Below are 25,265 nucleotides of genomic sequence, written 5' to 3'. Positions count from 1 at the left end.
CTCCAGAGCTTTGGTCTCCAGCGAGGGCTCTACCATGTCAAGCGTCATAATGACATTATCATCGCTCAACAGATCAACTGAGCAACCCTCCTCTTCATCCGCGCCTGGGCATGGACTGTCGTCCATAACTACGGTTCTCGAGGGGATGTGGATTGTCAAAGAGGCCCTGCTCATAAAGTCCATCCCTAAGACAAAGGGGGACGACAAGTTGCGGATGACAGCAAACCGGTGATAAAACCTTTTGTTCAAGAACCCTATGGGCAGCCATGTAACACCCTCCGGGAGACAGCGAGCACCGTCTACTAGGCTCACCGGTGGACCCATCCACTGGTGGGTCCTGCTGGGAGACAAGTTGTTCTCCAAAATGAGTTCAGCCCGCACAGCAGACAGGGATATCTAGCGTAGCGTTCACTGCCACTGAGTTGAAGTTAATTTTGGCTTTCAGTGGGGTGTTCCAGTGCGCTCCAGACTCTACATCTTCCATGTGCCCCACAATGCCTTGCACAATCTGGTGGGCATCATGCGGGCGAGGCATACTTTGTGAATGGGGGGAGGGCTGCCTCATTAAAATGTCCTCCCCCCCCGGGGGTTTCCCGACTGCTGACTGGCCGCACGAGCTGCCGGCAGTGAATCCAGCCCCTCAGCATCGGCCAGTTCCAGGCCCGGTGGTGGTCCTGGAAGAGGTCGGTGGGAGGTTGCCCTGGGTCTGGCAGCACCTCGTTCTTTTGGGGCAACCCAGGTGCAACTTGGGCACGTGCGTGTGGTAAACCCTGGGCGGGAGCATTTAAAACAATGTGGTTCTCTCGCGCTTGCAACACTAGGAGATGAAGTAGGGGTTGAGCGGCCAACTGGACCTAAGGCTGTGTGGAGCTCGTGCGCGCGAAGCAGTAGGTCCATAACCGACGGGACCGGCGTACCGTACAACGCAACCCGATATTTCTCCAATGAATGTTTACATATGAGCTCGATCTGTTCATGCTCCGGCGGCGGGCACCTTAGCTTATTAAACTCACCGAGCATGTGAGCTACAAACGTTGGGAGGGGCTCCTCTAGTGATTGGACGCGATCGAGGATGCCCCGCCAAACGTGCTCTTGGTTATCAGCTGACACAAACACTGATTCAAAAAGTTGGTAAAAATGTGCCCATGTAGTAATGTGAGAGCTGAGGGCCCTAAACCATTTACTGGGCTCTCCCTTGAGGAAGTGAGGGAGCTCACTCAGAACCTGCGAGTCGGTTAGGCGCAGCGACGATCTGTAGCTATCCACTGATTGGAGCCACTCCTCCGGTGACACTCCGCCGTCACCAGCGAACACTGGGGGCTCCAGCTTGGCCTGGTGCAGCGCTGCGGCGATCATCCTCGATGTATTGCAGAGTTCCGCCGACTGACGCTGGAGAAGCGGAGGGGGCTCTGTGTTGATCCCTTTCTGCGTGAATGGCGTGGAAAAAGCCACTGGGTTGGGGGTTCTCTGAGGAGGTGTTTGCTCCCCCGGTTCCCCTCTCGCGCCACCATCCAAGTGCTTCAGAAGGCTCTTTTGTAGCTCCAGCGAATCGTGCAAGCAGACTCGCAGTTTCTCCACCTCTTCTTGCAAGCTTTCCACCTTAAGATTGAGGTCATGAGGGGTAGAGCGAGGGATGATGTACTTAGTCAGGCTGGGAGCTTCAGCATCTGAGTCGCAGCCGTCTCCCTCGCTGCCTGTGTCTGGGTGGGACGCCATTTCAAAAGTATGGCCGAAACCACTCTCTCTCTCACAAAAGTTATGGCAAAGTGAAAGAGCGTTCCCACAGAGTACCTAAGCGTTAATATCCATCAGACAGAGAGCGTCCGTGCACACTCTGATGCTTCACACAAAACAAAACGTCCCTCTGGATGAACACTGAGTCAAAGTCACTGTAGCGTTAGCCTTAGCTTTAGCACCGCCGATGTCGTAACGGTCCAATAGCACTGAGTTAGCGGTCCGACGGACCGTACAGTTACTCACGGAGTACTCCCCCTCGCAGGCGAGCGTGTCAAGCGATGGGTCGGCGCTCTTCCATGCCTGCAAATGTCGTTGAAATCCCGGGGGGTCGGCTCCTTCACGGGGTCCTATCGGCCCGGCCAATACAGCCAGACGAAGAGAAAAAAAAACACGCCACCTCAGCCGAAGTGTCGATCGTTGAAAAACACGGGAAAAACATCCGAGCCCACCGTCTGTCGGTCCGGATGACGATGAAGATCCAGAGAACAATGTTCGGGCGCCACTTTGTAACAGCAGTCTGGCGAGGAAGGAGCGGCTAGCCGGTCCAGCGGGCATGTGGTGTGGAGGTTAGCCGGATAACACGGAACCAGTCGGTTAAATCCAATAACAGACCTTTATTCGCCGTCAGCAACATTACACTTTATAAGCCAGGTCTCCTCGGCTGTACTCGTCCGAACCTACATGCGCGGGGATTGGTACCACCAGCGCCAGCTTGTCACAACAGTAAGTAAGGTGCTTTCTTGGAGCATGGAACATGAGCAGCATGAAATGGCTGCCGCTAACAACTCACACACCCACTAGGAGACCCCCACAGCTACTACAATAGTTGGGCAACCCCCCCTAGTGGTGCTATAACCCAAAAGGTTTGTTACAAGCTTTCTGTATAATATTGGTGACGCTGAGCACGTTTCCAAGGCTACCGTCTGTCGGGCAGTCAGGAATGTTACAGTTGCACTGAAACGTCTCCTGTACCCGTCTGTGGTGTTCCCCGGTCACAGACCCACAAGATTCATCAAAGAGGGATGCCACAAAATTGCAGGTATCAGGATGAACGAAACTTAATTCATGATGTGGTGATATTTGAACTACTACTTAAATTTTACATTTATTCTCACGGTTCCCAGGCGTGATTGGCTGTACAGATGGCACTCACATTCCAATCATTGCTCCTTCAGTAAATGAAGGAGACTATGTGAACAGGAAGTCTTTCCACAGCATTAATGTACAGGTACATAGTTCCCTGTAGCATGTCAAACTAACAAATTATTTCATTATAGTAATGGATGCTAATTTGTGTTCTCTGCACTGTGAAGATCATATGTGATGCTGCCAACATTATCACAAATGTGGAAGCCAAGTGGCCAGGCTCTGTCCATGACTCACAAATATTCCGTGAATGTACACTGAGCACAAAATTTGGACATGGTGAGTTGAGAATACTTTAACATATATAAAGACCAATTGCTTCAGGGACATTTGAACTGAAGTGTATCCTTCTGTCTTAGGAGAGTTCACTGGCTACTTGCTTGGTGATAGGGGGTATCCATGTTTACCCTATTTGCTTACCCCTTACCCTGACCCTGAACCGGGCCCACAGCAGCGATATAATCTGGCTAATTGCAGGACAAGAGCCAGAATTGAAATGACTATCGGAATGCTTAAGGCCCGGTTCCAGTGCCTGCAAAGACTCAGGGTCACCCCAGAAAGGGCATGTGACATTATTGTGGCATGTGTGATTCTTCACAACATTGCCACAATTAGAGGAGAACACTGTCCTTCTGAACCAAACATCAGCAGTGATCCAAACCATGAACATCCTGACCCTCCCACGGACATACAAGATGGAAGCGCAGTCAGAGACACCATATGTCACAATCATTTCTTTTGACCCATCACCTCAACATGTTGAAAGAAGAATAAACAGATTTTTTGTTCAACTGGCTTTATTGGTCGCCTGTATTTCCTGTACACAAAGTATTAAAAGATGTAAACCTCATAAAGTGTCTCTGTTGCTTCCTCCTCTGTAACAGCTGTCAATGTTTCTTCATTATTTTCCTGTAGTAAAGAAATAGACAACATTGCTGTTCTACTGTAAACTCATATAATCTGTGGAGTATTACTCACAACTGCATGTTGGTCTGGCTCAACAGGAGGCTGCACCAGATGCAGTACACCACCACCATCAACTGATAGAATATGAGGTTTATACAGGTCACTTATAACTTACAAGGGACCAAATGGCAATTAACAAACATACCAAGCACCTTACACTTCATTGTCATTATGCTCTCAAAGACAACCAAGACTGAGGGAAGGCAAAATCAGTCGGAAAATAACTTCACTACAAAATAATCCATTATGGTAAAGAGTTTATCAAATGAATGAGCAGCACTGCAAAGGTGACTGTGAAGAAAGGATGTATGCACATCATGTATTATTTTGAATTTACCCCCTATGTAGGCACTTGTGTCTTGCGGGGTTATTGACTCAGAGGATGTCCCCGCAGAGATGCCTTCGGCCACAGGGCGCCCACTGTTTTGGCTGAGAGCCAACTGCTCAGCCTCTGTGAGTGGTGGTGGTGGAGGACCCCCACCTGTTTTTCAGGCCTCCGCTTTTTTTCTGTTGGCTATAACGGGCCACATTTGAGCATACAGAGTAAGCAAATATGTACTTGTAATGTGCTCAGATAATTTCAATAAGTGCTTACAGAAAGAAAATTAATGTAGCCTCTAACTGCAATTGATTTACATGGGACAAACAGACCAAGCACTATGGCTCATAATACAATTACACCTTACCTGTTTGGACTATATTTTTATATTTCATTTTTACTTGCTGCCAGGAACGTTTGGGGCCTGTTGGGTTGCACCTGCGCTCACATCACATCACAAAATAAAATGTATAAAATAACAAATAAAATAACATATGATAAAATAACGTGTTAAATGGGTGGAAATCCCTCGATCAATGTTTATATTAACACTCACGCATTGACTCTGTCGGCTATGTTTTGCCATGCATGCTCCCTTTGTTTTGCAGCTGAGGCTGTGTTACTTTTTTCCGCGGAATTTGCATGTTATCGGCATATGCTGCCATCAGAATTTCGGCCTCAAGCGCTGTGAAATACATTGACCGCGCCTTCTTTCCCTCCGTCTCCATGGTGACTCGCTTAATCTGTGCTCCACTAATCAGGGCTTTATGTATCCTCGTCCGCGCGCTTCACTTGGGGTTAAAGCAACTCCGCGTTGACTGAACTAATTGTTATCAGCCTTTCTGAAACCGAATATTCCGAGTTGGACAGTTCGGGGTTACTCAACCGTGAGTGTCGTTTTTCACTCTGAGTTTTCCAAACCGGCTTCCTGAAACAGGGCCCTGACCTTCAATTTTATCAGCAACAACAACAATCACAGCAGATGGCCCCGCCCCTCCCTGAGTCTGGTTCTGCTGGAGGTTTCTTCCTGTTAAAAGGGAGTTTTTCCTTCCCACTGTCACCAAAGTGCTTGTTCATAGGGGGTCATATGATTGTTGGGTTGTTCTCTGTATCTGTTATAGTAGGGTCGACCTTACAATATAAAGCACCTTCAGGTGACTGTTGTTGTGATCTGGCGCTGTGTAAATAAAATGAATTAAACTTAGAGGTCAAAGGTCCTTTGACGAGTGTATGGCTGCGGGCAGCAAGGATCTTTAAAAAATAAAAATATATTCGCCACTGAAAAGAGTTTTAAGAAGTGACTTAAAAATGCTCGTTGAAGATGTTTGTCTCTGTCTCCTCTGAGCTGCGTCCTCAGCACGTCAGCTGTTCGGAGCGGCTGGGAGTGTAAATGTAGGAGCTCGGAGACGATTTGAAGACTGAAAAACAGAGAATAATAAAATGAAGGGACCCAGTGCAGTGAGGCTAAAACAGAAGATGTAAAACAGGCTAACAAAAAGTATTTTCTCAGGTAGGTGGGACCGCTGTGCCATGAATGCCTGCACAGTGCCAAACCACATATGGATATTGTGCTCCACTGTATTGAAGGCAAAACCAATAAAACTGTAATCAAAATAAATGTGGATTCATAGTGTACTTTTTTCCCTTCTACTTTCAACTGCTCCCTTTAGGAGCCACCTTCATCCCACCCACCTGCATCCTCTTGTCCTTCAGTACATCTGTGAACTTCCTCTGTGGTCTGGCTCTTTTGCTCCTGCCTGGTAGCTAAGGATGCACGTTTTCTGCTCTTTCATTTAAGTGAGCTATTTTTAAGTCACTCCACGTATGGCCCATACCCCAGAAAGCACAGGGTACGTACGATGTAAGAAGTGCAAGTATTGTTTGTTTGAAAATTGTGCAGTACTTGAAATCACTGACAGCAGAGTTTGTTTCTTTTCCTGACCTGAGCTGGTCACACCATGTTGGTGTGATCACAAAAGCAACAAGACAGCAGCTCTTCTTTCTGCGGCGCCTGAGAAGATTCGGCATGAACCCAAGAATACTTACCAACTTCTACAGATGCACCATTGCAAGTATTCTGACTGGCTGGTACGGCGGCTGTAACGCTGCAAAGCTCTGCAGAGGGTGGTGAGATCAGCACAGCGCATCACCGGGACTGTTCTCTGCAGACAGCGCTGCACGAGGCTGTTTGATCGCAGCCACAGCCTCTTCACACTCCTGCTGTGGCGGTTCAGGAGCATCCAGACACAGAGACAGTTTCTACCCACAAACCATCAGGAACAGCTGACATTCTGCACCTTTACAGGTAAATGACAATAACACTTGAAACTTCATCGATCGCTCGTTTCCTAATTACAAACTCTGTGAACAACGATGCAAAGGAGGCTGCACGTAAAACCTTTTTTTAAAACCCCAAATGCTTTATTTAAAATCTGGACACATAATTCTAGAACTAGACTGAATAGTACAATCACTTTTTCCAATAACACATTAAAACTGAATTCCAGGCAAAAACTGCCTGCAAGCAAACACAGTTACTACTTTGGCTTCTTGACTGAAGAAGAGAAGCCTGAAATGATCACAGAAGCAGAAACTCAAACACCACGTGTGGGCTGTGGGAGAGATGCTGTTGTGCACTGTGTGTGTCTGTGTGTGTGATGGAGGAGCGAAGCTGCTGATGGATACAGACAACAGGGTTCCCACCGTCTTCCAGCTGTTGCTCACAACTGGAAAGAATCTGAATAGACTTACAGAGAGTATAAAAGCTGTTTGGATAAAAACTGATCTGCATTATTCAAATTTCAGTTGTTTGTTCATTTCAGCCAGAAGCACCGAAACACAAATATCAGAATAACACAACTGTGTACCACACATGGAGGAAGACGGCTCTTTGACCCAAGACAGGAAACATTTGGAAACTCAGATTAAGTCACACGCTCTGTCATTTTGTTCGCTTCCTACTGATGTGTCGAACATTAAGGATAATGTTTTCTTTTTTATCTTAAGAAAATGTAATTTACAAAATGACGTGGATCCCAAATCTTTTTGGAGTAATAAAGATTCCTTTAAGCTGCAGAGATGCAGCGGCTTCGCGTGAGATTCCAGAGTAGACGATGAACTGAATTAATAACAAAGAGATGTTCTGTTTTTATGTGTCTGTCTTTACTGGTCGCACTGAGTAATCCCACAAACACTGGAGGGAGGAGGTGACCCTCGAGCTGCTTCGACGTCATTGTCACAGGAGCCTTTACGTAGATGTGCACAGCTACAAACTTCAAAAACCCTCTGAGTCATCAGTCCACCATGATAAATGGACTGACTCTTATATAGTGCTTTATACACATTCACCATACTTCAAGTGCTTTCTATCTAAATGCATCAGAGGAGAGAAGTCTGGGTTTAGTATCCCGCCCAAGGATGTTTGGCTTGCAGACTGGGGGAGCCAGGGTTCGAACCATCGAGCCGGCTCTACCTTCTGACCTACAGCCACTCGTAAATGAAGGAAGTCAGGAAAGTTGTTTTCTACTACAAACATTCTCTCAATGGACCAAAACAAACTGAGATGCACAACCCAGATCTCACTAACAGTTCAAGGAAACGAGCCTGCGGGTGGTCACGGCAATCAGTGTGTTCAAAAACGACGTGCCAGCAGTTTTAGTTTAGTCAGCCTGGGTTTGTTAGACGATTGTGTTATTATTATTGACACACTGTTCATGGAGAGGTTCACTGACAGCCTCATGTAAACACATCTGTCAGAAATCAGACTGTCTCTATGCTACACCTCCACTCAGAACCAACAGCATCGATAAAGATGACAAACGATGAAACAGATAGCAGACACACACAGACACACAACATGACTGTTGTTTGTACAGAGGAAGGAAACAGGCTGAAACACAATCAAAGAGCAAAGAGTGAAAACATGAATTAAAGGAAACTCCACACTTGAACAGAGGAAACAACATCCCATAATCCACGTATGATGACACAGCTGTACACATCAGCTGCTGTACGCCCTCACAAACAGCAAAGCACTTGACACACTTGAACACTGCGAGTGTAAAACACGAGTTATGCAGATTCCTATGCAACATGCTCCTGGGACACGATTCTGTCTCTGGGTTTAAGCAGGAAAGCACAACGGAGCCAAGCCATGAAACTCCACATTTAAAAGTAAGGAACAAAACCAAAAACAGACTATAGCAGTTAAAAGATTCTCTTCGAGTGGGTCTCACTTCCACCAACCATCGCTCCGGCTAGAGTCTCAGAAAAGGTTCAGCGACGGGTCAGAGTTTCTTCATGTGAGAAGCTCAGAGACGAAGCCTCCACCGGGCGCCTAGCACTACTCAGTGAACTACTCAGGAATAAATAATGGACTTTATAATAAAGCAGGAGGCTGGTGGTCCTGTGTGGTTCTAGGGAACGGGTCCACATTGGAGGAGAAGGTGGGTCAGATGTCCTGGAGCCCGGCCTCGAGTTCGACAGCTCGTGTTGTGACGTCCAGGCGCGCCCCACTACAGGCCACGCCTTCAAGATGCAGCTGTCCAATTAAAAAACGTCCCCACTTTATGCATTCAAGTGTCTACAGAGTCTCAATGCTTTCAGGGTGTTAGCGGCAGATCATCAGCTGTCCATGCTGCAACACTCTGCAGGATAAGAAACACACGTTACTCATCATCATCATCGTCGTCAGTGATTACAGGCTGCTGGGCGTCACTTTGACCAAGCAAACACTTGACCAACAGCTCCTCACAGCGCCTGAGAATGTTAGTTACTGGTCATGTATGTGAGCTAGATAAAGGGCTAAACTGGTACAGATTAAAGTCCTGTACAAGTGCTTTCATTAGGCAAGAAGACTAGAAACACATATTAATGTAATTATATTACATTATGTTCTGAGTATTAACCCATATTAGTCTAATAGGCTCTGGCCTTTCTGAGTACCATCGCACAGGCCTTTAAACCAACCCAGATTAGCAAGAGCCACGATCGAGAGGGCAGCTGGTAACAGGTATGACTGATAAGGTCCGACCTGCAAGGTCACTCAGGTATCAGCGCGAGCAGGAAGACACCTGGGCGAGTGCCCTCACCCAGATCGGCTCACTCCAGAACCGCCTGCATCATCTACATCTGCTGACTCTGAGCTGCTGTGTGGAGCGCAGCTCACTGCCTCACTAATGATAAATAAAGCCAGAGTTTCCACACCAAGACGCAGTTCCTGTAAGCCCCATGTTCTCCTTGAGAGAGGAGAAAGAAATCTTTGTTCAAAATTCTTATTTAAATATTTTGATTTTTTTTTGCTTTAATCTCAAATGTGACAAATGTACCTGACCACAGACATTAAAGAATACAAATGAATAAAAGTACAACACTGATGCTCAAACTTGGCCTTTGATTGGAACAGATCTGATCTGACTTTCAGCTGTGGGCCAATCACTGATTTTCCACAGAAGGACAGTTTATCAACTTTATTTTACCAGAATTTAATTTCTTTCTTTTCTGGTGGAGACTGAACTTTACCTTTAGCCTTTCAAAATCGTTTCACTTTCATACCATTCAGTCCCTCTGCATCCTGGACATCCAGGAAGGGCGCAGGTCCCCAGATTCGGATGGTTCCATCGTCTGAGGCGCTGGCCAGCAGACCGGGCACCACGGGGTTCCAGCTCACACAGTTGACTGTGCGTGTGTGACCGGTCAGCTCTGCGATGGGCAGCTCACTGCGCCGGTGCCAGATGTAAACTTTGTGGTCTGACAAGAGAGAGACGAGCTCGTCAGCAGTTTGTTGGATCACACTAATGACCAGCACAAAACCTTCTTTTAGCATCAAGAACAACGTTTGGGTTCAATATTTGTATGAATGTCTCTTTACAGAGCAACATTTGTGGAGGACACTTTTTGCTTTCTTCTTCCTTAGAACTAAACATGCTTTGGTCTTACCTTCACTACCACTGGCAATGAAGTCTTCATTGTGCCCCCCGAAGCAGGAATGGATGGTGTAAAAACCCTGGGTGACACCTTGGTACTTCCTCACCAGCACCCGGTCCTGCAGGTCCCAAAGGTGCACTCCCTGCAAATAAGAGGCACATTTCAACAATCAAGACAAAGCTGATGTGAAGCAGCTGATGAAAGAAACAAAATGTCAGGAAGTAATCAGGAGCTCACCTGAGTAGCAACATTGAGCAGAGCTAACCTTCCATTTTTGGAAACAGTGAAAGACATAATGGGATGGTCCTCCTGCACTCTGGAAGGACAACATACACAAACATGTTTATTTTAGAAATGAGGCTTCTGACTGCTCCTCCCTAATTCACTGATCACCACAGGAGACGGCTCAGCATGTGGCAGCGTTTTTACGGCCCATCCTGATGCTAATTTGTGACACCTTCCAGTCTTCAACCAGAAGTTAATAAGTCCAACTTTCACATGTTAGGTGAACATGTTCAATACTGATGACCACAAATTTTATTACAGAGATAATGATTTAAAGGTGCTGCACTGCAGTGGTTTGTATCATATCTATCTAATAGACTCCAGTTTGTGCATGTAAATGGAGAGTCCTCTTCACACACTGAGGTTAATTATGGAGTTCCACAGGGTTCAGTGCTAGGACCAATTCTGTTTACATTATACATGCTTCCCTTAGGCAGCATCATTAGAAGACATAGCATACATTTACACTGCTATGCAGATGACACCCAGCTCTATCTGTCCATGAAGCCAGATAACACACACCAATGAGTTAAACTGCAGGAATGTCTTAAAGACATAAAGACCTGGATGGCCGCTAACTTTCTGCTTCTTAATCCAGATCAAACTGAGGTTATTGTACTCGGCCCTGAAAAGCTTAGAAATATGGTATCTAACCAGATTCTTACTCTGGATGGCATTACCTTGGCCTCCAGTAACGCTGTGAGGAACCTTGGAGTCATTTTTGACCAGGACATGTCCTTCAACGCACATATTAAACAAATATGTAAGACTGCTTTCTTCCATTTGTGCAACATCTCTAAAGTTAGAAATATCCTGTCTCAGAGTGACGCTGAAAAACTAGTTCATGCATTTATTACTTCCAGGCTGGACGACTGTAATTCATTATTATCAGGAAGTCCAAAAAACTCCCTGAAAAGCCTTCAGCTAATCCAAAATGCTGCAGCAAGAGTCCTGACAGAGACTAGAAAGAGAGAGCATATTTCTGCTGTTTTGGCTTCCTGTTAAATCCAGAATTCAAAATCCTGCTCCTCACATACAAGGTCTTAAATAATCAGGCCCCATCTTATCTTAATGACCTTGTAGTACCATATCAGCCTATTAGAGCACTTCGCTCTCGCTCTGCAGGCCTACTTGTTGTTCCTAGAGTATTTAAAAGTAGAATGGGAGGCAGAGCCTTCAGTTTTCAGGCCCCTCTTCTGTGGAACCAGCTTCCAGTTTGGATTCAGGAGACAGACACTATCTCTACTTTCAAGATTAGGCTTCAAACTTTCCTTTTTGCTAAAGCATATAGTTAGGGCTGGACCAGGTGACCCTGAATCCTCCCTTAGTTATGCTGCAATAGGTCTAGGCTGCCGGGGATTCCTAAGATGGACTCAGTATTTCTTCTTATTTATTAAGATTATTTAAGGTTAACATTGTCTAATACTTAAAGTAGTTTGATGAACTGACACATCTAAGTGTGACAGTGTAACAAGTGTAACAAAGTAGTGAATAACTCCAAGTTTGATCATATTTGGTTGCTTGGCAAAATATTTCCACATTTCTTTCAAATTAATCAGGTGTGGAGTGACCGAGTCCTTCTTAGGAGGACCTGGTACTGGTAAGAAACGTATCAGCTGACACACCTACTGATGGACGCACAGATATAAGGCCAAACATGACCTTTGTTGGCTGAGTTCATCACGAGACGTTATTGACATTCATTAAGACACTTGCAGTGAATATCTGTGGCTGTTAAATCTCATCTCATACAGGACATTCTGCTCTTGCTCGTTTGTGAACTGATCCAATAGATCGATGTATTCCAGACTGTAGACAGCAAACATCTCTACAACCAGTGTTTTGGGACTGAAGTGTTCAGTAGTTTCTCAGATCCTTAAAACAGTTGCAGAGACGTCTCCAGAAAGACAGAACAGATACATTTACTATTAAAGTAATGACTAATTAGTACTTCAGTTACTCTGATGACGTACATGTTTCTGTCTGTCAGGTCCTCAAAATTGTATCCTCGGATGCGTTGGTGGGTGTCAGATGCGAGGACTGTGCGGCCGTCACTGAGACACCACAGGCACTGCACCCGAACTCCCTCCCAGGAGTCCAGGAGGTTTCCATCCAAGTCCTGGGAGTTCACCAGAAACAAAGCAAAAGCAGGAGGACGTCAGCCTGGAAATGATTGTTATCAGTCCAGAAACACTCACCGGACAGTTTTATGTGGGACCAGGTGCAACCTTCTTTTCACTTTAACACTGAATTAATTTTGAGCATCACAGATTCAGCAAAATGCTAAAAAATATTTCTGAGGTTTTGCACTAAATATTTAGCAATGAGCTGAGACACAAGCGCTCACCCAGATTCGTTGGATGTTTTTAATTTGTGGTCCCTTTTCAATAATAATAAAAACTAGAATGTGCAGCTCCTGGAGGGTTTGCAGTGGGATGGATGCTACCTGTGGACTGTAGCTCGCTGTCGGGGAAGGAGGAGAGAAACAGCTGTGCCTAATAAAGTGGCAGACACTGGAAATTGATGCGTGTTTATGTTAATCATGCTGTAAGTTCATAATGAGAAAGAGTAGGCAGCAATGTGGAGAAAACGATAACTGCAGACAGACAGGTGCAGTTTCTTTACACTGAAACGATTCTGTCATCACGCTGAGAAACTGTGAGGACAGTAAATCACAACAACATGACAACCACTGATGATGATGTGAGACGTGGTCGCAGGACGGTGCTGAATAACAGACAGTTCAGACTTCAGGATTCGATTTCTTTAAAACTCTTAGTTTGTGCAAAAGTCTTGAGTCATCAGGTCTATGTTTGTACAAGAGGCCAGACTGTCACATACTGTCCTTCTTAAAGTGCTCTCCAGCTGTACGAGGCTGTTTTAAACATTAGGACATTAGATGACTATAAAAAATGGTTCAGGCTACTACATGAATTCAATAAATTTAAAGCTTTCCTGTTTGACATGCAGTTTGTTTTTGTTGTTGTTCTTGAAACCTTCAATAAGAGGAGAGTCTGAGCTCTCACAGTGACAACGATAACGAGACGGATGTTTTCATGAACGCAGCAGACGTATACAAACTAAACAGACATGCTCTGACTCGTCGGCATATTTTTAAGTTACACTTTATTCTAATGATGTCTTGTGAAGTCTTGTTCTCAGCTCACTACATATGATCTGTGCGTATCAGGACAATGATGTCAGTGATGTCTCACTGCAAAAAACATGTGTGGTTTGTAACATACATCATTTATATAAAAACTGGCCACACCATTAAAACACCAGATTTTCCAAGAATTCATAGTTTACATTATGTCTAGTGTTTGTAAGGCTCCGCCCTCTGTAGCTGTACGTGTGTTGCTGCAATAGACGTAGGCTGCCGGGGGATTCCCATGATGCATTGAGTTTTTCCTTTCCAGTCACCTTTCTCACTCACTATGTATTAACAGACCTCTCTGCATTGAATCATATCTGTTATTAACCTCTGTCTCTCTTCCACAGCATGTCTTTATCCTGTCTTCCTTCTCTCACCCCAACCAATCACAGCAGATGGCCCCGCCCCTCCCTGAGCCTGGTTCTGCTGGAGGTTTCTTCCTGTTAAAAGGGAGTTTTTCCTTCCCACTGTCGCCAAAGTGCTGCTCATAGGGGGTCATATGATTGTTGGGTTTTTCTCTGTATGTATTATTGTGGGGTCGACCTTACAATATAAAGCGCCTTGAGGCGACTTGTTGTGATTTGGTGCTGTGTAAATAAAGTTGAATTGGACTGAAATTGAATTGTGTTAATAAGCTTGTGTTGGAACAGACTTCCAACTGACATCAGTCTCTTTACTTTAACCTCCTGAGACCTGAACTCTTCCACAGCAGCATTTTTAATGTCTCTTTGATATTCGGGCTGATTGGGACCTGATGAATGTAAAAACAAAGAATTAACAGATTTTTTTTTACCTTATTTTTGTTTCTAAGAAAAATCTGAGCCACAAATGAGGATATTTGTTTAAACTTTCAATAGGACAGTAGCAGGATAATGTCCTCGTAAGTGGATATCAGGCCCTTGTAGAGCACAATTGAGTATTTTGGTCTAAATAACCCAACATGTGATGTCCACATATGTGGACGCCAGGTCCGAGGAGGTTAAAGGTCAAAGTTTGGTTAAAGGGAAATCAGAGCTGTCTTCCTTTTAATTAATGTTGTTGTTGTTTGTTTGTTTGTTGTCTTTTTAAAGTCATCATCTATTACTTGTAGTTGTATTTATGATGTATTTTGGATGAAAATGTATGTTTTATTCTAAAACGTCTGATGTGTGATTGTAGCCCAACAAGAGACAGTGGTTGAAAATTAGCAACAGCTATAAGCGTTGCATCAGCTTCATGTTTTCCACCATGTTAAACTGCAGCGTCCCTTCTAAGGAAAGAAAGGCTCCGTGTGATGTGCATTCAGAGAAGCTTCCTGTCTTGGTTTTTCCACATGTTTGAATCAGTCTGGCTGTTCTCCTACGACATGGAGACAATGTTTCCTGCCTGTAAGGCTGTGTTGGAGCCTGTGGACACAGTGCCCATGCAGCGAGGATACTCACACACTGGTAGAACTGGCCCCTCTGGCCGCCGGTGACAAAGCGTTTGCCATCTGGGTTCCAGGCCACGCTGGTTAGGCTATCCTCGTGGGACTGACTCATCTTTGTTCGCAACTCCCCCGTCTGTACAGTAGAGCCCAGAGCACACAGAACAGATCAGACACCAAACATACTAAACACACAGAGATCAGTTTTCTCTGATTGGTCTATGAAAAGGTCACATTGAAAAGGAACGTCTGCAGGTCCAGTTTCACACGAACAAAGCAGCTGGTGTGGAGCAGGACTCGTTTCAGGACGCACTGATAATCAGTTAACAACCCAGCCAACTCTCACTTGCTCTCCAGCTCTTCGGTGCATAAACGCATCTCTCATGTCAGCCAGGTTTCTTGTAGGCAGCGACTCTAACAAATCCACTGTGCACAGTCAGCTTGGAGCACTGTTCACAAGTGCAGGCAATTTATTGATGTTGAGACTCTCATCATCTTTAACCCTTTAGAGCAGAAATATTCCAGGTAGCTCGGTAAACTGGCAACAGCTGCGCTCAGATGGACTGCACGAGGAAACCGTTTTACAGCGAGAGCGTGATCTCTGAACATAAAAACCCAGAAGGACTCAGGGTTTCTTCAGCTTCAGATACAACATCATTAACAGATTTAAAGAGCTGAGCTCATGTTCCCTGCACTGGTTGCTTCATCAATTATGTCATGATGCGATGACGATGCTCAAACCCAATCTTCATCTTCGTGTCCACACTGCTGCATGCAAGCTTTGATCTGATCAGCTGCACTCATCGTACTGCTGCTACATGAACACAGACTGTGCACACGCTGAACACAGTTGGAACGTCGCTATTCAGCGCTCACCTGAATTGTCAGATGTACAAATATTTCCAAGTATGAGATTTGTACTCGAGTCACAATGATGGGGGGCCTCGGACCGGTCCGTGAGTCGTTTGGTACCGGGGCGCGAGAGCTGAGGCTCAGCTGTGAAATGTCTGGTTTTCAGGGTTTTTATTTTGTTATCGTTTTATCGTTTACTCGGTTTTCCTGGGTCTTTTCACGTGTGTTATGAATAAATCTTCTTTTTTTCGGTACCAGTACTGGTTTTATTTTGTTGTATTTATCCGCGACACCTTAACGGCCGGTCCGTGAAAATATTGTCAGGCATAAACCGGTCGGTGGCGCAACAAAGGTTGGAGACCGCTGTACTAAGCCATAAAGACGTTGGCACTCACACTGTCCTGGACAAACTTTCATTAACCCTTGTCCAGGAGAAGATGGGGAACACATGAACGCAGTATGATTTCTTTACAAATAATAAAGGTAAGATGTATTTTAGAGCTTTTGCTCAATATTTTGTTTCCCAGCTAATACAGTCTTATTGAACATGATGCTATAAGCTTGGCACACCTATGTTTGGTAGTCTCAGCCTGTCTTCTTTGCAGAACCTCAAACTTCATCAGGTTAATGGCGAGCGTCAGTGCACGGCCATTTTCAGATCTCTCTCCAGAGATGTTCAGTCTGGCGTCTTAGGGTCACTGTCTCGGTCCGAGGTCCAGAGCTTATTATCAAGGACGTCTCTGCACACCGGTGCACTGATCTTTGCCTCTCCCCTGACCAGTCGAGTCTCACAGAAAGTGTCCCCACAGCGTGACAGTGCTACTGCCATGCTTCACTGCAGGGGGATTGGCCGGGTGAGCAACACTTGGTTTCCCTCAGACGTGACTCATTCAGCTCAAAGAGTTCAGTCTGTGTTTCATCAGACCAAAGAATTTTGTTTCTCGTGGTCTGAGAGTCCTTCAGGTGACTTTTAGCAAACTCCAGATTTACAGGGGAGTGGTTTCCATCTGGCCACTCTACCACAGAGACCCAGCTGGTTAATGCTTTGAGCCATTCATGCTCCCCCTTGGCCACTTATCCACCTTAGGATCAGGGGGAGAATGGAGCCTACCACTGCTGAGCATGTTTGGAACGCTGGAGGAATCGCAGAGTAAACCCACACGGTGAAAACAGACCGACCAAAGAAAGGCCCTCGCCATCCTCCTGGACATGCTCATCTCCTTGCTATATGGACAGTACTTCCTTTCCGTACCTGCACATTCCACAGCCACAGCTCGGAGCAGTCGTCAGGGCCGCAGGCTATCAGATAAGCATCATCAGGGCTCCATGCCAGGTAGGAAACACCATAAGCATGACCTTCAAGAGTCTTCATCAACTTCAGCTGCTGGATGTCCTGTGACCCAACACACAAACATCCATGTTCCAGTTACTACAGCCGTTGTAATAACTCACTGACTGATTGTTGCTATTCTGAAGTGTAACTCTTGATAAGCAAATGACTGGTTACCATGTCGACTTGCCACACAATGACTGTGGTGTCTTTGGAGCCAGTTGCCAGTTTTGTGCCATCGTTGGAGAACTTGCAGAACCAGACTTCATTGCAGTGTTCTGTGAGAATCTGCTGTGTGTAGCAGGGGAACTGTTTCCTTTACACACACACACACACACACACACACACACGCGCGCACACACACACACACACACACACACACACACACACACACACACACACGCGCGCACACACACACACACACACACACACACACACACACACACACACACACACACACACAAATCAGAAACATGAGCAGACACACAGGTTTGCCCAACATGCCTCAGACTTGTGCATAAAGGAAACATGCAGATGACATTCTTATCGTCTAGATTACCGACTGTTCACTAAACTAAATGTTTCCTCCTGCAGGGCAGCAGAAAGAAGCACAATCAGTTGATGTGGAGCTCAGTATTTAACAGCGTGTGTGTTTACTGACCGGCTGCAGGAGTGGTCCAGCAGCAGAGACACAGAGTCCAGACCACTGTCCAGTTTGGTGTTGTGGTAGAGGCAGCGCTCCCTCTGGAGCTCCACAGCCTGCTTCAAGAGAGTCTGCAGACGACGGGGAGGCAGCATCACTGACGGAGGCAGGTAAGCTGTACACACACACACACACACACACACACACACACACACACACACACACACACACACACACACACACACACACACACACACTCACTTAATTTAGAGCATAGATCATCTTCAGTGCCCTGTACCAACACAGAGCAGAGCAGCTATCTGAACGCTGCTCCAACAGAGGTCGATTATCTTGTTAATAATTTCACCTCCTCACTACGTACGACTCTGGATACTGTAGCTCCTGTGAAAACTAAGGCCTCTAATCAGAAGTACCTGACTCCGTGGTATAATTCTCAAACACGTAGCCTAAAGCAGATGACTCGTAATCTGGAGAGGAAATGGCGTGTCACAAATTTAGAGGATCATCATTTAGCCTGGAGAAATAGTTTGCTGCTTTATAAGAAAGCCCTCCGCAAAGCCAGAACATCTTACTATTCATCACTGATTGAAGAAAATAAGAACAACCCCAGGTTTCTCTTCAGCTCTGTAGCCAGGCTGACAAACAGTCAGAGCTCTTTTGAGCCAACCATCCCTTTAACGTTAACTAGTAATGACTTCATGAACTTCTTCACAAATAAAGTTTTTATCATTAGAGAAAAAATTACCAATAATCATCCCACAGATGTAATATTATCTACAGCTACTCTTAGTACCATTGATGTTAAGTTAGACTCTTTTTCTCTAATTGATCTTTCTGAGTTAACTTCAATAATTACTTCCTCCAAACCATCAACGTGTCTTTTAGACCCCATTCCTACAAAACTGCTCAAAGAAGTCCTGCCATTAATTAATTCTTCAATCTTAAATATGATCAACCTATCTCTAATGATCGGCTATGTACCACAGGCCTTCAAGCTGGCTGTAGTTAAACCTTTACTCAAAAAGCATCTCTAGACCCAGCAGTCTTAGCTAATTATAGGCCAATCTCCAACTTTCCTTTCATATCAAACATCCTTGAAAGAGTAGTTGTCAAACAGCTAACAGATCATCTGCAGAGGTTTATTTGAAGAGTTTCAGTCAGGTTTCAGAGCTCATCACAGCACAGAAACAGCTTTAGTGAAGGTTACAAATGATCTTCTTATGGCCTCTGACAGTGGACTCATCTCTGTGCTTGTCCTGCTAGACCTCAGTGCAGCGTTCGTGCACAGTTTCCTTCCCACTGTCACCAAAGTGCTGCTCATAGGGTCATGTGACTGTAGGGTCTACCTTACAATATAAAGCACCTTGAGGCGACGGTTGTTGTGCATCTTTAATGTAAGATCAGCCAAATTTATGTCAGGTGGGTTTTTTGGTGATTTTCAAAGCACTTGTGATCACACCTGCATACAAAGATCGTTATTACTCATTTGAAATTTTATATCCAGAATATGTTGCTATTTGGAAAAAAAGGCTCCTTCCAGGGACGAATAATAACTGGTCAGGAAATAGATGCTAATGTCAACTGGGAACCAGTAAGAGAATTTCAGAGTGGGTACTGCGTATAGGAGTTACTCCTTTGCTTGTCAGCCAGTGTACACACTGACATGTGACTGTGTGAGTCACTGCACTCACTTTGGAGTTTGTCCAGCAGTTTGGTGCGCGATGCTGTGCCTTTGCCCTCCCACTCAGCTTTGGCTCGCAGGTCCTCTGCATGACTGCACATCAGGTACCTACAAACACAAAGCCAGCTACTATCAGAAACACCCACGTCAGCTTTTACAGGGAGCACATACGTAGATGGACGTTTTATTGTAAGGCTAATTCCTGTTTGAATTGTTCATGCATCTCAGCATCTTTACAGCTGCCAGTATCTCGAAATGTTTTCAAGGCATCGTGCTTTTAACAAACTACACATCTGTCATCCATCATTGTGACGCAAATACCCAGCACGCTATATTTCTCCATCATCATCTCAGAACCACACTCAGCTTCTTCGTGTGCTGTGAACTGACCCGCTCAGGATGTGGATGCGCTCCGTGTTATATTTGAGAGGGGTGAGTTCGGCTCTGAGGACCTGCAGGGCCTCCAGCACCTTCCCGTCCTCCAGATATTCCAGATATTTCTGCTGCAGGAGTAGGAACTTCATCCGCTGTCGGGGAGCAAAAACAAAAACAAGGATTTAAATGATCACCACGGATCAGCCGACATGTAACAACACGAATCTGTTGCTACTGAGCTTCACGTCTCACGTCTGGCTCTTTTAAAGGAACTTTAAACATCAAGATGAAAATGCAGTTACCAACCAGACTAACAATGGCTGTTCATGCTGCGTCCATCATGTCAGTGTGATACAGTCACTTTGATCTGGGCTGGACGAGTGAACGTCACTGTTCTGTTTAAAGTAGTTTAACTGCACATTTAATCCGATTACAAAGAACAGAAGTGCGATTTCAAGGATCTCAGCTACACGATAAAGAAATGTAGTAACTGATCTGTCAGCACGACTCTGTGAGAAATAAATGTGTAAAACCTCACCTGCACCACTGCCCTGTGATCAGAAAACTAGCTTTGTGTTCATTCACAGACATGTTTTATTTATCTGTTTATTTATAGATTTTTCTTTTGGTATTGTTTACAGTCATGGTGTAGAAACAAACAGATATTTATAGTGCTGATAGTGTAATTTAGCTGTTCATCTGTTATTCAATCACTGTGGTGTAGAATGAGTGGACATGTGGGAGCTCTGAAAAACATGCAAACACAGTTTAGAGTCAAAAATGTGCAGCTTGACGTCCAGCCGACCAGGCTAATGTCTGAGGCTCCTGGTCTCGGACATTAGGGTGCTGGCTAACTGTCACTACAGTGGCCATATTGTGAAGCAGTGTGTCAGGTTTGCTGTGATCTGTGCCTTTAAGAGTTTGGTGTACAGTAATGTTAATGGTCTTGTCCATTTGTAAACAGCACTGAAGCAGGGGTCATTGGTTTTTCTAGTTTCTCTTGTTTATTAAATTAAAAGGTTAAAGGTCACACTTGTTTTTCATTTGGTTTAGTTTGCACGTAGCGGTTAGTTAGCACTCCTTTGGAAGAACTTCTAAAATAAAAGTGCAGTAAACTGTCTTTCATCATTTCATCTCAAACTGCTCTGTGTAATCTCAGTGGATGCAGTAAACAAACCCCAAACAAACCAATGATCATTGCTGAAGTGCTTTGGGTAAGATTAGCGGTGCACCGTTCGTCTGTCTCTAAGCAAACCTAGCTAGCCAAACTTGCAGGCAGCCATGTTTACTTTAGAACAGCATAGAAGGTGTGATGGTTGCAGTTCTGTTTATAAGTGTACCTGTACGATATGCCATCAATGTACAGTCTGAGCTCGAGGAAAGAGGCTTTATTCTAAGTCTGATTCTGGCTCAGTGTTCAGACTGCAGACTTCATGGTGAACTGATGTTGTCTGAGGTTTGGTCCACTCACCACTATAGCACTAGGAGAATGCATCAGTGCCTTCAGCTCATTCAGGTCACTCTCAGCCTGTATGAAAAGGAGAAATACAAACTCATTAACAGACCAGCAAAGAGCTCACACTCAAACCTTTACTACTACGGTGACTACTGTAACAGCCTCCTAAAGATTTAATATGCAGTTCGGAGAACTTGGTTGCACCTTGTCCCACTCTCCTTCAATGACGTGATTGCGAAACTTGGTGGCAGAGGGGTGTTCCAGTCTGCAGCCAGACTCCTGCATCAGGAGGTCCACCGTCTGGCTATGAACAGCGAAAAGAAACATCCACGTTATGACTACGGAGCATGGCGAAGCATCAGCACTCACCTGTGAGAATTATCAACACACTGACTGCAAAGTTGTGTCATGGGTGAAATAAAAAGCTGGACTATAATAAGATTAAGGTCCATCCTTCATATAAAAACGTAACAAGCATTAAAATGCAGAGATGTGTGTCACTTATCACAGAGTCCTTACTGTTACTACACGTAAACACAACGTGTAGCCAGCTATCAAAGACCCACTCTAACCCAGGAAAGTCCCCACGCATGACATCTGTGCAGGATTTTCAGATTTAAATTGCCTTGAGTTGTGCGATCACGTTCTGACAGCTCATGGTTGGAGATTTGCTTAAAACACCTCATATAATCAATCAACTGATCAAGCACACACATCCACACATGTGCAATAATACTAAGTGCAATAATCCTTCTGTCATCGTTGTATTTTTACTCAGTTGTATATAGTATTTGTATTCTATTTTTATCTTATTGTATATTTATTTTATTCTACTGTATATAGTATTTTATTCTATTCTGTACAGTTGTGTACTGTATTTATTCTTATTGTATTCTAATTTTTGCCTCATAACTTTTGCACTGTCCACTTCCTGCTGTGACAAAACAAATTTCCCACGTGTGGGACTAATAAAGGTTATCTTATCTTATCTTATCAGATTTGCAGCGTATGGTGATACACAGGTCCGGATACCGTGGGTCGGATACAGTTTATTAGCGTGTATGTGACACTTTGCCCTGAGCGGGCCTACTCCTCTATCGCTCTGCACCTGCAGATAAACGCGTGAGGAAGGATGCATCCTCAGCATCTTCACGGTGACCTGCCATCACCGCGGCTGGCTATGCTGATAACAACACTAGCTACCTGAGCTGGCTCACTTACTTGAGACCTAAATCGTTCAGATGTTGTCCTATGAGCCTGATGACATCCTCCTCGGACTGAGACAGGCGCTTCTTCTTCTTGACACCCGACCCGCCATCCGCCGCGCTGCTGCTGTTGTTGTTGTTGGAGGCGGGCTGGGCTGCCACTCCGTTGTTGTTGCTGACAGCGTTGCCATTGTTGGTTACCGAGATAAGTCCGTTGGAGTGAGCGGCCACGGTGGAGGACGACTCGCCATTCTGAGTACCGTTTCGACAGGAGAGCTCGGAATCCCGGTCCTGTCCTCCACCGTTAGCCTCCATGTTGCCACGGTTTATAACGGCGATATGGTGCGTGTACGAACAGCTGACAGGTCCACGGGGATAAGCAAACCTCTGGTGCGGTTAACGTCGGGCCCACTGACCCAGATGCAGCCGCAAATTGCAAAGCTCCCCCTGCGCCCGAGTCTGTGTTCGGCGGCGTCAGCGTGAACGACAGCCGGAGTTCAGCTCGGAGGACAAAGAAACAAACGGCAGAGTTAATTCGAAAGCTGCATTTTGAGCATTTCGACGGTATTCGGTGCTGTCAGCGCCGTTAAAGCTGCGCTCAGGCTGCGGAGTAGCGCTTGTTATTGTTGCTCTCGGACAGCTGCAGCCCTGATATGGCCATACGCGGTGACGTCAGCGGAAATTCCTTCACGTCCTTCTTGTTTGCTGTGCGTCACCGTTAGGCGTCGCTGTTTCCCCGCCTGGGCGCGACCTTCACATCTCCCAGCATTCGTTTTAAGGGTGACGTGATCATTTAGGCTCTACTGACACGCGTGGATCACTGAAGAGAACACATTGCACATAAAGTCAGACACAGTTGTGCATCATTTAATTAGTCTTTTTTAAATCTATGACAAACTTCCACATTCACACTCGCAGCTGTGCAGTATCATAACATGGAGTTTAATCTCTGTGGAAAGTTGTGGTCTGTGCACATCTGTATGCATGGTTCAAGCATGCTCCTAGTTTTTTAACCTGAATGTTTTCTCATTAATTAGCTGATCATCACCGTCTGAACGCAGTCGCTTTCCGGATTTTGAGTAAATCACAAATCAGTTGTCTCAATGGGCTGTGCAGTAATCACGACACTGAGATTTATCAGTATAATTCTTTAATCAGTAAGTGATAACCAACAACTCAAAGGAGAGAGGGCACATTAAATAAGAAAGGATTTAACAAACCAAAACAAAAGATTGGGAAGGCGTGAAAAAGGATCAAAATCAGCGCAGTAACAAGAACCACAGCTTGTTCTTTACTTCTAACACCAACAGCCGGAGTGTGTTTGTGTTCAGCTTAGAAAAAACCCACACAGTTGCACCTAAAACATGGATTCATGTCTGAGCTCATACATTGTTGAAAGTGCTAGTTTGTTCCCAATCCTGAGATTCTTAAAAATAAAATTCAGAAAACAGCCTTAGTCCATGTTACGGCATTCAAACCTAAAGCCATCGTTTCATCATTGGCACTTTCACATGTGTGGAGGAAAAAAGCATCCCTGTCATTTCCAATAAATACATTTAACCAGTAAACACTGTGTAAACTCTATATACAAGAATACATCCTGTCCTCTTCGTTTTTACAAAGAAAAAAGATCACATTATGAAAATGTGAATTAAAGGGGAAGGAATGAAGAGCATCTGGTGTGCAGAAGAACAGACTATTGCACTTTCTTCCCTTTTTACAGACAGTAACAATAAACAGAGGAAAGAGCAGTGACTGCTGCCGTTATGTCAAGGCCATCGTGTACGTCGCACTCATACAGAGTTGTTGCTTCCTACTTCCTAAAACACCGTCCAAAACTGGCTCTGAAATGTCAAAGAACTCGTGTCACCTGTCCTGCTGTGCAGGTGGATTCAGGGAGCAGCTGATTCAGTGACTATGAGACTTGGTCAGCTGATGTTGCTTCTCACCCGGCCTCTTACTTCACTCAGTTGCAGTACAATACCAGCTTAACTAAGATTTGCATTCACTGAGCTACAGTGCAATCATGTTTCTCTGTACAAGCTAAAACATCTCATCAGGAGACTGAACCTAAACTGAAGCTATAATAATAAAGCTAATGACAGCACACATAACTATGGGCACAAGTACAGGAAGGGCAGATCTCACTGCTTGTCCCATTTTCTCTCCTGGATACGTCTGTTGGTTCACTGGGGACAGAGATCATGGTGATCCAATCACTGGCTGCTTAAACTGGCTTCAGGTGATGCTGAATGTCATCTGTTTGCTGGGAAGGACCCAGAGCGTGTGAGGGTGAGAGATACGTGTACAGCTCAGGTTGTGGGACCAGTTTCATGAAGAAGAAATGGACAGGTGAGGTTTACTTGTGTCCCCAATTCAATTCAATTCAATTTTATTTATATAGCGCCAAATCACAACATAAGTCGCCTCAAGGCGCTTCATAGATACAGAGAAAACCCCAACAATCATGTGACCCCCTATGAGCAAGCACTTTGGCGACAGTGGGAAGGAAAAACTCCCTTTTAACAGGAAGAAACCTCTGGCAGAACCAGGCTCAGGGAGGGGCGGGGCCATCTGCTGCGACCGGTTGGGGTGAGAGAAGCATGAAGCCTGTAGATCAGAGTTTTCCTCAGTGCTCCATCGGACGGGGAAACAGGTTCTGGCTATTAGTAGTTACACCCCAAACAGCTGTTCAGAATAACTATGCTGTTTGGAGTCGTGGGGCAGGGCGGGGAAAGTGCTACACATTGGGACTCGCTGTCTCG

At 45.1% G+C, this 25,265-nt stretch overlaps 1 protein-coding gene across 1 annotated transcript; it reads right to left on the bottom strand.

Moving 5' to 3' along the window:
• Positions 1 to 6,539: 6,539 nt before the first annotated feature.
• wdr26a (WD repeat domain 26a) lies at positions 6,540 to 23,226 on the bottom strand. Its single transcript, XM_026184474.1, has 14 exons — positions 22,517 to 23,226; positions 21,500 to 21,599; positions 21,311 to 21,367; positions 19,855 to 19,991; positions 19,475 to 19,572; positions 17,781 to 17,937; positions 17,297 to 17,435; positions 17,042 to 17,182; positions 14,954 to 15,073; positions 12,352 to 12,497; positions 10,331 to 10,409; positions 10,106 to 10,235; positions 9,722 to 9,916; positions 6,540 to 8,814 (listed from the first exon to the last, which is right to left on the bottom strand). The coding sequence occupies exons 1-14, from the start codon at positions 22,813 to 22,815 to the stop codon at positions 8,792 to 8,794; spliced, it is 1,821 nt and encodes a 606-aa protein (XP_026040259.1). The 5' UTR covers positions 22,816 to 23,226; the 3' UTR covers positions 6,540 to 8,791.
• Between the last annotated feature and the right edge of the window lie 2,039 nt (positions 23,227 to 25,265).

This window comes from Astatotilapia calliptera, chromosome 11, assembly GCF_900246225.1.
Source record: "Astatotilapia calliptera chromosome 11, fAstCal1.2, whole genome shotgun sequence".
Lineage (NCBI taxonomy): Eukaryota > Metazoa > Chordata > Actinopteri > Cichliformes > Cichlidae > Astatotilapia > Astatotilapia calliptera.
Note: the sequence above shows the minus strand (reverse complement) of the source record. Positions and strands in the feature narration are given on the sequence as shown.

Coding starts and splice junctions, on each gene's coding strand:
- wdr26a (XM_026184474.1), bottom strand. CDS start 22,815: ATGGAGGCTAACGGTGGAGGACAGGACCGGGATTCCGAGCTCTCCTGT. Junction 17,436..17,780: donor CTGGACCACTCCTGCAGCCG/GTCAGTAAACAC, acceptor GTGTGTGTAAAG/GAAACAGTTCCCCTGCTACA. Junction 17,183..17,296: donor TTGTGTGGCAAGTCGACATG/GTAACCAGTCAT, acceptor GTTGGGTCACAG/GACATCCAGCAGCTGAAGTT.